This window comes from Dendrobates tinctorius, unplaced genomic scaffold (assembly GCF_039654945.1).
Source record: "Dendrobates tinctorius isolate UK_male_01 unplaced genomic scaffold, ASM3965494v1 ptg000107l, whole genome shotgun sequence".
NCBI classification, from domain to species: Eukaryota; Metazoa; Chordata; class Amphibia; order Anura; family Dendrobatidae; genus Dendrobates; species Dendrobates tinctorius.
The window spans coordinates 9,529,564-9,543,861 of record NW_027361775.1 but is presented as its reverse complement, the minus strand read 5'-3'; the positions used below and the strand labels follow the sequence as shown (position 1 = coordinate 9,543,861).

At 45.2% G+C, this 14,298-nt stretch overlaps 1 protein-coding gene across 1 annotated transcript in view; it reads left to right on the top strand.

The window, feature by feature from the left end:
• The window catches only part of MCPH1 (microcephalin 1), a 461,844-nt gene extending 448,042 nt beyond the window's left edge, over positions 1–13,802 (top strand). The window contains exon 14 of the mRNA XM_073589174.1: positions 13,476–13,802. Coding sequence (XP_073445275.1) covers positions 13,476–13,531 — 56 coding nt within the window. The 3' untranslated portion in view covers positions 13,532–13,802. The remainder of the gene's footprint in view (positions 1–13,475) is intronic.
• The last annotated feature ends 496 nt before the right edge of the window (positions 13,803–14,298 follow it).

The following is a 14,298-nucleotide window of genomic DNA, read 5'->3' as shown; positions in this document are numbered from 1 at the left end:
TTGGCATCACAGACTTGGCCATATCTTGGATCTCGCCATACCTAACAGACCGGACTTTCAGCGTCTCCCACACCTCTATGCTGATGACACAGATCTACATCTCTGGACCAGATATCACCTCCCTACTAACCAGAATCCCACACTGTCTGTCTGCTGTTTCATCCTTCTCCTCTAGATTTCTAAAACTTAATATGGACAAAGCAGAGTTCATCATCTTTCCCCCATCTCACTCGACCCCCCCCAATGGACCTAGCCATTAAAGTAAATGGCTACCCACTCTCCCCAGTGCCATAAGCTCGCTGCCTCGGGGTAATCCTTGACACCGATCTCTCCTTCAAACCACATATCCAAGCCCTTTCCACTTCCTGCCGACTTCAACTCAAAAATATTTCACCGATCCGTACATTCCTCAACCAAGAATCTGCAAAAACCCTAGTTCATGCCCTCATCATCTCCCGCCTTGATTACTGCAATCTCCTGCTCTGTGGCCTCTCCCCTCTAACACTCACACCCCTCCTATCTATTCCAAACTCTGCTGCCTGACTAATCCACCTGTCCCCCCACTATTCCCCGGCCTCTCCCCTCTGTCAATCCCTGCACTGGCTTCCCATTACCCAAAAAGTCCAGTTAAAAACCCAAACCATGGCATACAAAGCCATGCACAACCTTTGCCCTCCATACATCTGTGACCTCGTCTCCCGGTACTTACCTGCACTCAATCTCCGATCCTCACAAGATCTTCTCTACTCCCCTCTTACCTCCTCTTCAGACAATCGCATACAAGATTTCTCCCGCGCATCACCCCTAGTCTAGAACTCTCTACCACAACATATCAGACTCTCTCCTACCATGGAAACCTTCAAAAAGAACCTACCTTAAGAACTACCTCTTCGGACAAGCCTACAACCTGCAGTAACCACCGATCGACCAAGCCACTGCACGACCAGCTCTTCCCTTGCCTACTGTATCCTCACCCATCCCTTGTAGATTGTGAGCCCTCGCGAGCAGGGTCCTCTCTCCTCCTGTACCAGCTGTGACTTGTATTGTTTAAGATTACTGTACTTGTTTTTATTATGTATACCCCTCCTCACATGTAAAGCGCCATGGAATAAATGGCGCTATAATAATTAATATGTATTAAATCTGTATTTTTTACAGAAAATTCAGTCAGAATCAAGAACCATATGAAATCCTCGCTCTAGAGGAGATATACCAAAACTGGTGCAACCAAACAGATTTTTTGTTGCAATTAATTATCTTTTTCTATCGCTTCATTGGGGAACACAGGAAACCATGGATGTACGCTATGCTGACACTATGCAGAAAAAACAGCTCCTCCTCCGCAGTGTACACCCCACCGACCGGAACTAGGATATTCAGCTTAGCTTAGTGTCAGTAGGAGATGGACACAGGTCTTTCATTAGACCCATATTTACCTCAGTGTGCATCATTTCTTTTCAGGTTCACGGAGGGATATAGTGTGAATGATCACTACTGTACTCCCACAAAGAGACTATGAGTACGGCATGTTCTGCCACCCTGTATCCTCATACATCTAGTCGGCAGGACCCCAGCCCCTAACAAAGAAGCGTGTTTAGGTGATCGGATCATCGGGCCTGCCTCCGTCTCCCACGCACTTGCCCATCAGAGCCTGTCTGACGCATGAGACGCGGACGAACGCAGGTTTCTCGGGCGTTCGGCTTTCCCGGAGGAGGTACTTGTCCTTTTTCTCTCCAAGTGCCAATGGGTTCCCCGTTAAATTCCAAGGGCATTGGGGTCTCATATTTTCTTAAAGGGCATTAAGGGTCTTTTCCCTTTAAGTCTGAGGCCCTAGTGGCTCTGGAGGCACCTTGTTTTTCGTAAGGGACATGAGGGGTCTTTCCCCTTTAATTTTGCTGCATTTTGGGGGCATCTAGATACCTTTTGCGCTATTTCAGGGCCCTCCGCGCCGCTCCCCCACACTTTGGCGGTCACCAGCTGCAATTTAGGTCCCGGCTTCTCTCGGGCCTATTTGCAATGTTAGGCCCCGCCCCCTTCCTCTAAGCCCTTCGGGAGGACTTTTTTCCAGCCTGTTGATACTTCTTCCTCTTCCTGCACCTCGGCAGTTTGCTCCTCCCACTACATCCGGCCTCACTTGTCTGCAGGGTTCTCCATCTTGCTCCCCCCGGACCCAGCGGTTAACCCCGCCCCCCTTTTCTTGCTTCTGAGCGCAGGATCTTGTTTCAGCACGCTCCTTCAAACGCCGGTTTCCTGCATCCTCCTTGCCATCACCCTTTTGGATCCGGACGGCATTTTCTGTCTGTAGGACCTGCTTCCCCTCTACTCAGCAGGTCCCTTGCATGCTCCCTACGGTCGCCATCTGCTGGCTCCTGGACCAGGAAGGTGGCGATTGCTCCAGGTAACAAGCGGGGTACGGAGGGTAAACCAGGCACAGCACACAACAAAATAGAGCTTAGAGGGGCTACACCATCTGCAGGGCCACTAATGGGTGAGAGAATCCATCATTCCTAATGATGCTGATGTAAAAAGCACTCTAGTCGTATAGTATCCTATAACCGTGCTGTCACTGTTGCAATAGTACTCTAGAGCCATGCAGTCACTGGTGTAATAGTAATCTAGAGCCATGCAGTCACTGGTGTAATAGTCCTCTAAAGCCATATAGTCACTGGTGTACTAGTAATCTAGAGTCGTGCAGTCGCTGGTATAAGGCTAGGTTCACATTGCGTTAGGGGCATCCATTTAACGGCTCTGTTAAATGGATGCACTAACGCTGTCATTTTTGACATCTTTTGTGCCCTAGCACGAATGGTATGCGCTAATGCATGGTAGCATTTCGCTACCAGCGTTGGCCACACAGGTCTATGCACAGCGAAGACGTCCGTTTGCCATGCGCTAGACCCGCCGCACCCAAAAATGCGGTAGACCACGTTCGAGAGTGCGTCATAAAGTAACACCACATCGCTAACGCATGCCGATTTCTGGATGCGTTGCTATTATTGTGACCAATGGGTGCGTTAAAGCATCCGTTACATAGCGTTAGTGTCGCTATGTAACGGATGTGCTCAACGCATGGCCCCTAACGCAATGTGAACCACCCCTAATAGTACCCTAGAGCCATGTAGTCACTGGTGTAATAAATGCTCTACAACCATGCAGTCACTGGTGTAATAGTAATCTAGAACCGTGCAGTCGCTGGTGTAATAGATGCCCCACGCTGCCATCATCTGTGCCACTGCCCACGCTATGCCCTACACAGGGAGATGGACCATTATAAAATCTGCCTTATGGCGTTTGCCTTGTAGAAGGTTTCACTTGCTCATTTCCCCTCAGAGATTTCTGTTTCTGTCACACTGCTGTTGTGATTTCTGCTATTGCCAATCTGTGCCTTGATTTTCAACAGAGCATGGCTCGGCCATTACTCTACACATAAAGATGTTAGAGCCCTGGCATATCAAATGCTTCCATATCTCCTGCTCACTGGCACTCGCCCTGCATCTTCCTGCAGTCCCCCTCCGGATGCTAGCATTACACTGCTCTAAGCAGAGAGGGGAGCTGCTCCTACCCCTTCACGACTGCAGTGTTTGGGCCTGACTTCCAGCTGGATAGAAGTCCGTGTTACCCAGCAATGTCTGCTGTGGCTCAGTGGATAAAGAAACTGACCACAAGTAGCAGGCCCAAGGGTTTTAACCCAGGCGCACAACAGAGAGTAGAGTTTTGTCTCCCTCTGATTCCAAGCCTATTATTCTACCGTCAGAAGAAATGGCAGGTCAGAATATACTTCAGGACAGACTTCGTGGTCCAGCTAACTACACGTGAAGCTGGGATTCTGCCTAATGCCGTCAGGTATCCAGACCTAGATCCCAACACAGAATTGTCTCTCTCCTATACCCTTCTCCGGATTCTCTCTGTGCTGATTTAGTCACAGGATACTGAGAGCTGATTGCAACTGTACTCTATCCGCTATCCAGGCTTCAGACACACGTAGTTTGAAACAGTCGTATTTCAGTGGATCAGACGTGTCTAGCGTTGACTGCTGCAGTGGTACCGGTGTTCTGTACCATATTCAGGTGAGTCAGATGCACTCGAATTCTATTGCAGCAGTACTCTATCCGTTATCCAGGACTTATATGGTCCTATATCAGACACATTTAGTCGATACATGCCGTCTTTCCTGTGGCTCAAACGTTCCCGAGGTCGATTGGCTGCATCTGTCTGGCTCTTCTGTCCCTTTGTCAGGTGAGTCAGAAGCGCCCTCTATCACGCTCCTCAGGGTCTTTTGCAGCATCTGCCTAAGCTCCCATCTATTCACCACTCAGTGAGAGGTATCCAGTATTCATCACTTCTGGTGGGCTGCAGCAGCAGTTACAGGCCTCTTTCAGGTGAGTCAGAGGCACCTTCTGTTGCATGTTTCATGGTCAATAACATCTATGGTCTGTTAACAGTTAAACAGAAAATCTACCACATACCGCGGAGTGGATCTCAGTACCACAGGGTGGATCTCGGCAGCAGCATAATTGGATACTCCAGTTTCAGGTAGGTCAGACACGCTCATCTCAAGTACCGGAGGATCTCAGTTTTTCCTTCAGCCACGCTCTGGGCCCTGAGTGTGAGTTGCTTCAAAGGGGATTTTCCACACCTTCTGATTATTCGGGCTTACCTCTAACTACACAGTTGGTCAGTATACAGTGCTGCCCTAAGGCTATCTTTACTGCCCAGTGTGTTATGGCCACCAGTAGTTTATAAGTTCTGGCTGTCTCTCACTGAGTCAGAGCTCATATGTTTGCCCTGACTCTCAATATCTGTTCACTATTTTATCCTAAGAACCTTTGAGCTACCACAATACCTAAGCTCCCTATCTATTTGTCAGTACTTACCTATTCTTTCTTACACCGGATAAAGCCTCCAGCAGCTCCGGGATGTAACTTCCGACCGTGGCGGGAACAAGTCTCCCACCTTGGACAGGAATGGGATCTTACTCAGGGCAAGCATTGACCAGGGTAAAAAGCTGCTCCTGTCCTGGATTCAATGAGGAGTTTGGTGATAACGCGTTTCATCCTTCAGCTAGATTCGTACCTTTTTCACTGTTAACCTCGGGTGTGTGGCGTCTTATACTTAGGTAAGCAGGTCTACACTCTACAATCCTCTCCCCGTTCCAGAGGGTCCAGGATGGACCGTCATAAGGAATGATCTTCCTTTCATCAGGCTAGTTGTCTTCTGGAGTCTATGTGATCCTTCTACCATGCAGTTGACATACTCCATGTTTTTTCATGGACTTTCCTCGTTTGACTGCTCATTTATTATTGTACTTTCAATGCCCATCTAGACAATTTTTTCCATACCGATCCTCATAACTGTATGCTTGAGTTTTGCTTCCTTTTGATCTTAGTCTGCGAAGTCGTCCAGTAGTCTACATTCTACCTGCTTAGTCGGGCAATCAGTTGTCTGTTATGAATGAGTCACCGTAGGAGGCAAAAGCAGAAATACAAGCTAAGTCCAGAAAACCAGAGAAGTTGGCAACTATCAGATTGCAGACCCCTGAACCTATCAACACAACTAGCAGTAGCCGTGGGGGGTTCCTACGATGCCCTAGACCCCTCGATCACAGCCGGAGAATTACATAGGCCTAAAGAAAGAGAGGGGAAATCTAAACTGCCCCAGATCAGACCCCAAAGCAATAGGCAGCCCCCAACATCTAATGACGGTGAAGCAAGATGAAAATACTAACACAGACAGAAAGATAGACTGAGCAAAGACGGGGCCCAAAACTACCTAGATAGGAAAGGACAGGAAGGCTGCTGTCTGCAATCTGCCAAAACCCTATCAAAGACATAAGCCAACAAGCTGATATGGAAAAGGCCCTGAAGCAGCTAGGCTTCAAAAACTAAATCAGCACTCAGGTATTTTCAGAAGACAGAGCTAAATGAATTCAGCACACCACAGCAGGGAATGGCAGAAATCCATAAAAACAAAGCAAAACAAAGTCAAAGCACCAAAGCAAAAGGCCGAGCAGCAAACTTAGCTTTAGAGGAGCAGGAATTCAGACTGGTCTCCAAGGATCCCACAGAGAAATCACCAGCAGGGCAGAAGGGCGTCAGCAACCTTATATCCAGTCAGTAACTCCACTCAGCCAGTCATCATCATCAGCCTCAGGTGTTTGATAATCAGGCTCACTACCTTTCTTTACCAGAAGAGGGAGTTCCTCGGGCCTCAGTAATGAAGGGGAAAATGAACTCACAACAGTACCTCCCCCTTGAGGAGGAGTCACCGAACCCTCAACTACGCCACCAGGGCGATCAGGGTGAGCCCGATGAAAGGCACTCACCAATCTTTTGGCATGAATATCAGAGGCAGAGACCCAGGAATTATCCTCCTGACCATAACCCTTCCACTTAACCAAATACTGGAGTCTCCGTCTAGCCAGACGGGAATCCAGTACTTTCTCTACCTCATATTCCATGTTACCTTCAACCAATACAGGGTCTGGAGGTGCCACCCCCGGAACAACAGGTTCAACAAACCTCTTCAACAAAGATTTATGGAACACATTATGGATTTTAAATGTGACAGGAAGAGCCAAACGAAAAGAGACCGGATTAATAATCTCCACAATCTTGTAAGGTCCAATAAATCTAGGCTTAAACTTAGGAGAAGCCACCTTCATAGCAATATTTTTTGATGATAACCACACCATATCACCAACCTTAAACTGGGGACCAATGGTCCTATGTCGGTTGGAAAACCGCTGGGCCTTTTCCTGGGAGAGAGAGAACTTATCCACCACTTGGTCCCAGATCTGGTGCGTTCTCTCCACCACAGTGTCAACACCTGGGCAGGCAGAGGGCTCCACCTGCCCTGAAGAAAATCGAGGATGAAACCCAAAGTTACAAAAAAAAGGTGACATCAAAGTGGCAGAACTAGCTCTATTATTTAAAGCAAATTCGGCCAAGGGCAAAAATGAAACCCAATCATCCTGATCAGCAGAAATAAAACATCTCAAATATGACTCCAAGGTCTGGTTTGTTCTCTCTGTCTGCCCATTGGTCTGAGGGTGAAAAGCAGAGAAGGACAACTGAATTCCCAGCCTGGAACAGAAAGTTCTCCAAAATCTAGACACAAACTGGACTCCTCTGTCAAATACAATGTTCTCAGGAATCCCGTGCAAACGAACCACCTGTTGTAAAAACAGGGGCACCAACTCAGAGGAAGACGGCAACTTAGGGAGTGGTACAAGATGAACCATCTTAGAGAACCTATCACAAATCACCCAAATAACAGTCATCCTCTGAGAGACAGGCATATCAGAGATGAAATCCATTGAAATATGGGTCCATGGCCTCTTGGGGACAGGCAAAGGCATCAACAACCCACTAGAGCGAGAACACGATTTAGACCGGGAGCACGTCCCACAGGACTGCACAAAATTCCTGACATCACGAGACAAGGAGGGCCACCAAAAAAAACGACTCACCAGATCTCTAGTACCAAAAATACCTGGATGACCAGCCAAAGCAGAGCAATGAACTTCAGACATCACTCTCTTCTTCCACTGGTCAGGAACATACAACTTTCCACTGGGACAACGCTCAGGTTTGTCCTCCTGGAACTCTTCCAGAGCACGTCTCAAATCGGGCGAGATGGCAGAAAGAACTACCCCTTCGCCTAAGATGGTAGCAGGCTTGGTCACCACAGGAGAATCAGCAAAGAAGCTCCTAGAGAGGGCGTCTGCCTTGACATTCTTTGTTCCAGGAAGAAAAGAAACCACAAAATCAAAACGTGTAAAAAACAAGGCCCACCTAGCCTGTCAAGGGTTCAAGCGCTTAGCCGACTCTAGGTAAATCAAATTCTTGTGGTCAGTGAGGACCACGACTTGATGTTTAGCTCCCTCCAACCAATGTCTCCACTCCTCAAATGCCCATTTCATGGCCAACAGTTCCCTATTCCCCACATCATAGTTACGTTCAGATGGAGAGAACTTTCGGGAAAAGAAAGCACAGGGATTCATTTTAGATGTTACAGGATCCTTTTGGGACAAAACAGCTCCTGCACCAATCTCAGAAGCATCCACCTCTACCTGGAATGGAAGTGAGACATCAGGTTGCCGCAAAACCGGGGCGGAGGTGAATCTTCGCTTCAGCTCCTGAAAGGAAGAAACAGCCTCCGGAGACCAATTTAACACATCAGCACCCTTTTTAGTCAAATCAGTCAATGGCTTGGCAATACTAGAAAATTTTGCTATAAATTTCCGATAAAAATTAGCAAAACCCAAAAACTTCTGGAGGGCCTTCAAAGAAGTGGGCTGAACCCAATCGTGAATGGCCTGTACCTTGGCCGGGTCCATTTCAATAGTTGACGGGGACAAAATAAATCCCAAAAAAGAAATCCTCTGTACTCCAAAAAGGCATTTAGATCCTTTGACATACAGGGAATTCTCCCTCAAGATCCGGAACACAGTCCGAATATGTTCCACATGAGAATCCCAATCCTTGGAGAAGATCAAAATATCATCCAGATAGATAATCAAAAATTTATCGACAAAATCTCGGAAAATATCGTTCATGAAGCACTGGAAGACAGAAGGGGAATTAGTGAGCCCAAAAGGCATCACCAGGTACTCAAAATGTCCCTCCGGAGTATTAAACGCCATCTTCCATTCATCCCCATGCTTAATGCGAATAAGATTATACGCCCCCTGAGGTCAAGCTTGGTAAACCAGCAAGCACCTTTAACTCTGGAGAATAGATCAGGAATCAGGGGTAACGGATACTGATATTTAACAGTAATTTTGTTGAGGGCACGATAATCAATACAAGGTCTTAATGATCCATCCTTTTTGGCTACAAAAAAAAAAAACGGCACCTAAGGGTGACGAGGATGGTCTAATATGACCCTTCTCCAACGCCTCCTTAATATAGGATCGCATAGCCTCGTGCTCGGGTACAGATAAATTGAAGAGCCGACCCTTGGGAAATTTACACCCCGGGCTCAGTTCAATTGCACAGTCATAACTCCTATGAGGAGGCAGAGACGCAGACTCATTCTCACTAAATACATCATAAAAGTCCGCCAAATAATCAGGAACATCATGTGACTGAGGAGAGGTGGAAAACACCGGAGCCTCACTAAAGGCACACCGACAACCCCAACTCACCACAGACACAGATTACCAATCCAAAACTGGATTATGAATCTGTAACCAGGGAAACCCCAGAACAATAGTATCATGCAGATTATGCAACACCAAAAATCTGCAATTTTCTTGATGGTCTGGGGCGACCTGCATTACCACCTGGGTCCAAAACTGGGGTTTATTTTTAGCCAAAGGAGTAGCATCAATCCCCCTCAAAGGGATAGGCGTCTGCAGAGATGTCATCGGAAATCCACAACTTTTAGCAAAATCCAAGTCCATTAGGTTTAGGGCTGCTCCCGAATCCACAAAAGCCTTGGCGGAAAATGTGGACAGGGAGCAGATCAAAGTAATAGCCAGAAGAAACTTAGGTTGAACACCCCCAACAGAAAACGTGTGTGCAAAGCGTTTCTCTCATTTAGGACAGACAGAAATAATATGCGAGGCATCTCCACAGAAAAAACACAACTTATTACGCCTTCTGAACTCCTGACGCTGCTCTCTGGAAAAAACTCTATCACATTGCATAGGTTCAGACATTTGTTCAACAGGTGGCAACACCTCTCGTGCAGCTTTGCGTTCACGCAAACGCCGATCAACCTGAATGGCTAATGACATAGAATCGTCAAGACCAGAGGGAACAGGAAATCCCACCATAGTATCTTTTACGGCTTCTGACAACCCCTTCCGAAAGAGAGCAGCCAAGGCATTATCATTCCAGGTAGTAAGTACTGCCCACTTTCGGAATTTTTGACAGTACAATTCTGCAGAATCACGACCCTGGCTCAATGCCAGCAGGGTCTTTTCAGCCTGATCAATGGCATTAGGTTCGTCATACAACAGCCCCAAAGCTTGAAAGAATGCGTTCACATTAGTCAGAATAGGATCATCTGGTTTCAAAGAAAACGCCCAATCCTGGGGATCGCCACGCAGCAAAGAGATGACAATTTTAACCTGCTGCGCGGAGCTCCCTGACGAGTTAGGCTTCAAGGCAAAAAATAATTTACAATTATTTTTGAAATTCAAAAATTTAGACCGATCCCCAAAAAAATACATCAGGTGTAGGAATCTTTGGTTCAGCAGCATGTGAATGAGCAAGGTAGGCGGAAATTCCCCGCACTTCCGCAGCGAGCTGCTCCACACGATCAGACAATTGCTTTATCTCCTTTGGGAGAAAAAAAAATTCCCCCTACGGCCTCAGAGATATAGAGGAAAAAATATACACACCTTTTTTTTTTTTTTTTTTTTTACAATTCTTTCCTGCTATTGAGTACCCTAGGATCTGCGGTATGGCGGGTGATTCTGTTATGAATGAGTCACCGTAGGAGGCAAAAGCAGAAATACAAGCTAAGTCCAGAAAACCAGAGAAGTTGGCAACTATCAGATTGCAGACCCCTGAACCTATCAACACAACTAGCAGTAGCCGTGGGGGGTTCCTACGATGCCCTAGACCCCTCGATCACAGCCGGAGAATTACATAGGCCTAAAGAAAGAAAGGGGAAATCTAAACTGCCCCAGAGCAGACCCCAAAGCAATAGGCAGCCCCCAACATCTAATGACGGTGAAGCAAGATGAAAATACTAACACAGACAGAAAGATAGACTGAGCAAAGACGGGGTCCAAAACTACCTAGATAGGAAAGGACAGGAAGGCTGCTGTCTGCAATCTGCCAAAACCCTATCAAAGACATAAGCCAACAAGCTGATATGAAAAAGGCCCTGAAGCAGCTAGGCTTCAAAAACTAAATCAGCACTCAGGTATTTTCAGAAGACAGAGCTAAATGAATTCAGCACACCCCAGCAGGGAATGGCAGAAATCCAGAAAAACAAAGCAAAACAAAGTCAAAGCACCAAAGCAAAAGGCCGAGCAGCAAACTTAGCTTTAGAGGAGCAGGAATTCAGACTGGTCTCCAAGGATCCCACAGAGAAATCACCCGCAGGGCAGAAGGGCGTCGGCAGCCTTATATCCAGTCAGTAACTCCACTCAGCCAGTCATCATCATCAGCCTCAGGTGTTTGATAATCAGGCTCACTACCTTTCTTTACCAGATAAAACTGGGGAAAGAAAGAGCGCAATAGGGTCTTATCTGGGTAACAGATGAAATAAATTCAAAGGAATCTACTCACCTTTTCCAAGAAGGATAAAAGCATGTAGGTCAAATGTCAGCCTGCTGCACGCCCGAGGTTCACGTCCGTGACCACAGAAAGAAATCCTTTCGGATAAATTATTTAGGCTTGTGCGCTGCTGAGACCAGGATAAAGTCACCACATGAGAAACTTTTTAACTCTTTATTCCCTAAGGGAATAAAGAGTTAAAAAGTTTCTCATGTGGTGACTTTATCCTGGTCTCAGCAGCGCACAAGTAAGCCTAAATAATTTATCCAAAAGGATACCTTTCTTTACCAGAATAGGGAGTTCCTCGGGCCTCAGTAATGAAGGGGAAAATGAACTCACAACAGTTGTCTCTTCAATGGTTCTCCCTTTCTGAGCCGCTCTGTTAGTCAGTCTGAGCCTACATCGCTGCGATAAGATCCAGGGTATCCCTAGGTCTCCTTCAGTACGTTTTCAGCGTTCGGCTTTCTAGCAGGCTCACAGTGGCATACTCTCAGGTCATTCCTTGTCATTTTCTCTGAGACATTAGCCCTGTCGCTTCCAAAGAAGGGAGCGCGTCGGTATATCTCTTCTCTCCTGCGCGCCCCGCAAATTATACTACTTCTCCATCTACGAACCCTCTGGTTTAGAGTCTTTCCACCAATGCGGTCCTTCCTCTCCCAGACATGCATCCATCAGGGATACCAACAGCGGACTTGGCAAGGTCAACCTTGGAAGCGTCCATCGCCACATTGTGTCCTGCCCTTGCCTCCACCCGGGTCGCAAAATTTATAAACGTGTGGGCTAGGTTGCTCATTAGAGCATTCTTTCTGGAGGCCAGTCGGAATAATTGGCCGTCCTCGCTGACCAAATTTATCTTGCAGGGTAGTACATGGTTTTCCATCTTCCCGGATCCAGCAAAATCGTGCCCATCTGAAGGACAATTTGGCTTACGGCTTGACAAGCGAACTTATCCCCAAAGAGGTCCCTCACCAACTTGCCTTACCAGGGTTTCTCTTCGGTTTGGCTCCAGTCGGTGGGGTGTGCACTGTGGAGGAGGAGCTATCTTTTTTTCTTCATAGTGTCAGCCTCCTAGTGGCAGCATAGCGTACACCCATGGTTTCTTGTGTCCCCCAATGAAGGCTTCGAGAAACAGATTTTACGGTAAGCAACCAAAAATCCTGTTTTTCCACTTTTTTATTCCTGTTTGAATTGTTTCCTCGTGTATTCGCTTTTCTTCTTTTTAGAACCTTGCTTATTATTCCTCCCAATTAGAAAGTACATAATGTTTATTATATGTGTATATTATACACAAAACAAATCCGAGCGTGAGCAAAACACATCACTTACTGCAAAAGAGAAAGATATAAAGGAAAGCGGCAATGTCACATTCTTTTGTCTTCCAGAGCTGTTCATCTCCCAGGGTAGCATTATTTATAGAGATAATAAAGATAATGAGAAGCAGCAATGTATAGCACAACATCAGGAAATAGCTATATATTCATCATTTATGACAATAAGCTTTTATTATATGACGTGCATGAAATACGCATACATTCTCCTACAGTTTATGTTGATTTATGATAGTCAGTTTTTGACTTTCCAGACGGCCTGTGTTTTTTTTTTTTTATGTTGTGTTGCTCAATCCCCAAATAGACTAATCATTTACACTGCTTATAGGCAATTCCGTCTTATTAAAACTTAGTTCACAAGATTTCTGGCCATCTTCTTGATCCCATGGAGGTTTATAACTACAGATAAAGTGGTGGTCTCATAATACATTCTCTCTTATTTAAGATTAGTTATTGAGAGCGTGAACAAAGCATGAAAAAGAGAACTGTCATTAAATAATGTCCAGGTATAATCAGAGGTGTATGTTACCTGTGCTCCCCCTATAGCTAGTCCCTTGGTATTACATGTAGAAAAAATTCTTTAAAAAAAAAAAGATTCCCACTAGACCCCTTCTGGTGCATCTTGTCATCAGCTTTTTCTTTGGAAATCTTTATAAAAAAAATCCTTACTTAAAATCTAGACTACTTTAATTTTCACATTTTATTGTATTATACGTATATTTACTTCCTTTCTCTGTGCTGGGTTCCTTTGTGATTATTAACAATTGAAAGTGTTGTCTATTATGTATGTAGGGAAAAGATCTCATATGATTCTGTTCATATTTGGATTGTAGTATGTAGGTGTGTTTTTCACAAAAAAAAATTCAACTTCAATTTTTCTATTAATATATTTTGTATTTGTATTTTCTAGATTCCATCACCCAACATAAATTACTCCCTCTTAACAACTACCTCCTGGAACAATGATGATACCCATGCACAATGTCTGAGGCCCCGGGGACCGAAGACCAGAGCTCAACTGTGAATAAATGAAATTGCTGCTTGGATAATTGCGAGACATTCCATAAAACGTTTTTTTTTTTTTAATACTTACGGTCTTTTATTGTCTAACATGTTGCAGATTTCAAACAACTTCTCAACTGGATGTGAATTGTTTGAATATTTTCTACTAATAAAATACACACACAGGGGAGACTGTTCCCATATTTGTATGATAAATTGTTGTTCTGTTAATCTACCCTTTGGGAATTAAGTTATTTTGCTAATACTTCTGTACAGTCATCGCTTTCAAGAACAGTTCTAAGCTCTGTCTTTTTTGCCTTTGGAAATTAATTGAAGACGTTACATAATATTAAGACATAATAATGGTAACTTATTGAAAGGATATGAACTTGTTCACTAGAGAGTTATAAAATGAATGCAAGTAACACATAGATATTACTAAATTGCCTGTATAAACAAAGACATATCCTCTGTATGAACTTCCATGTCTGAGAAAAAGATCCACTTGGGGAGTAACGCTTCAAACAGCATATTGATTGTAACAGAAAGGTTTTCAGCATTAGCAACCTCTTCAATCTAATACTTTTCTATACTTTCACAACATACTCTTATCTGTAGTTTATTTTTTTAATCAGGACACATCTGTGGTGAGCCTAAAGGGCCCCCCCATTCACATTAGATGATTCAGCTGACCTGATGATTTGTATGGGAGTCTACATACCCATACCCCA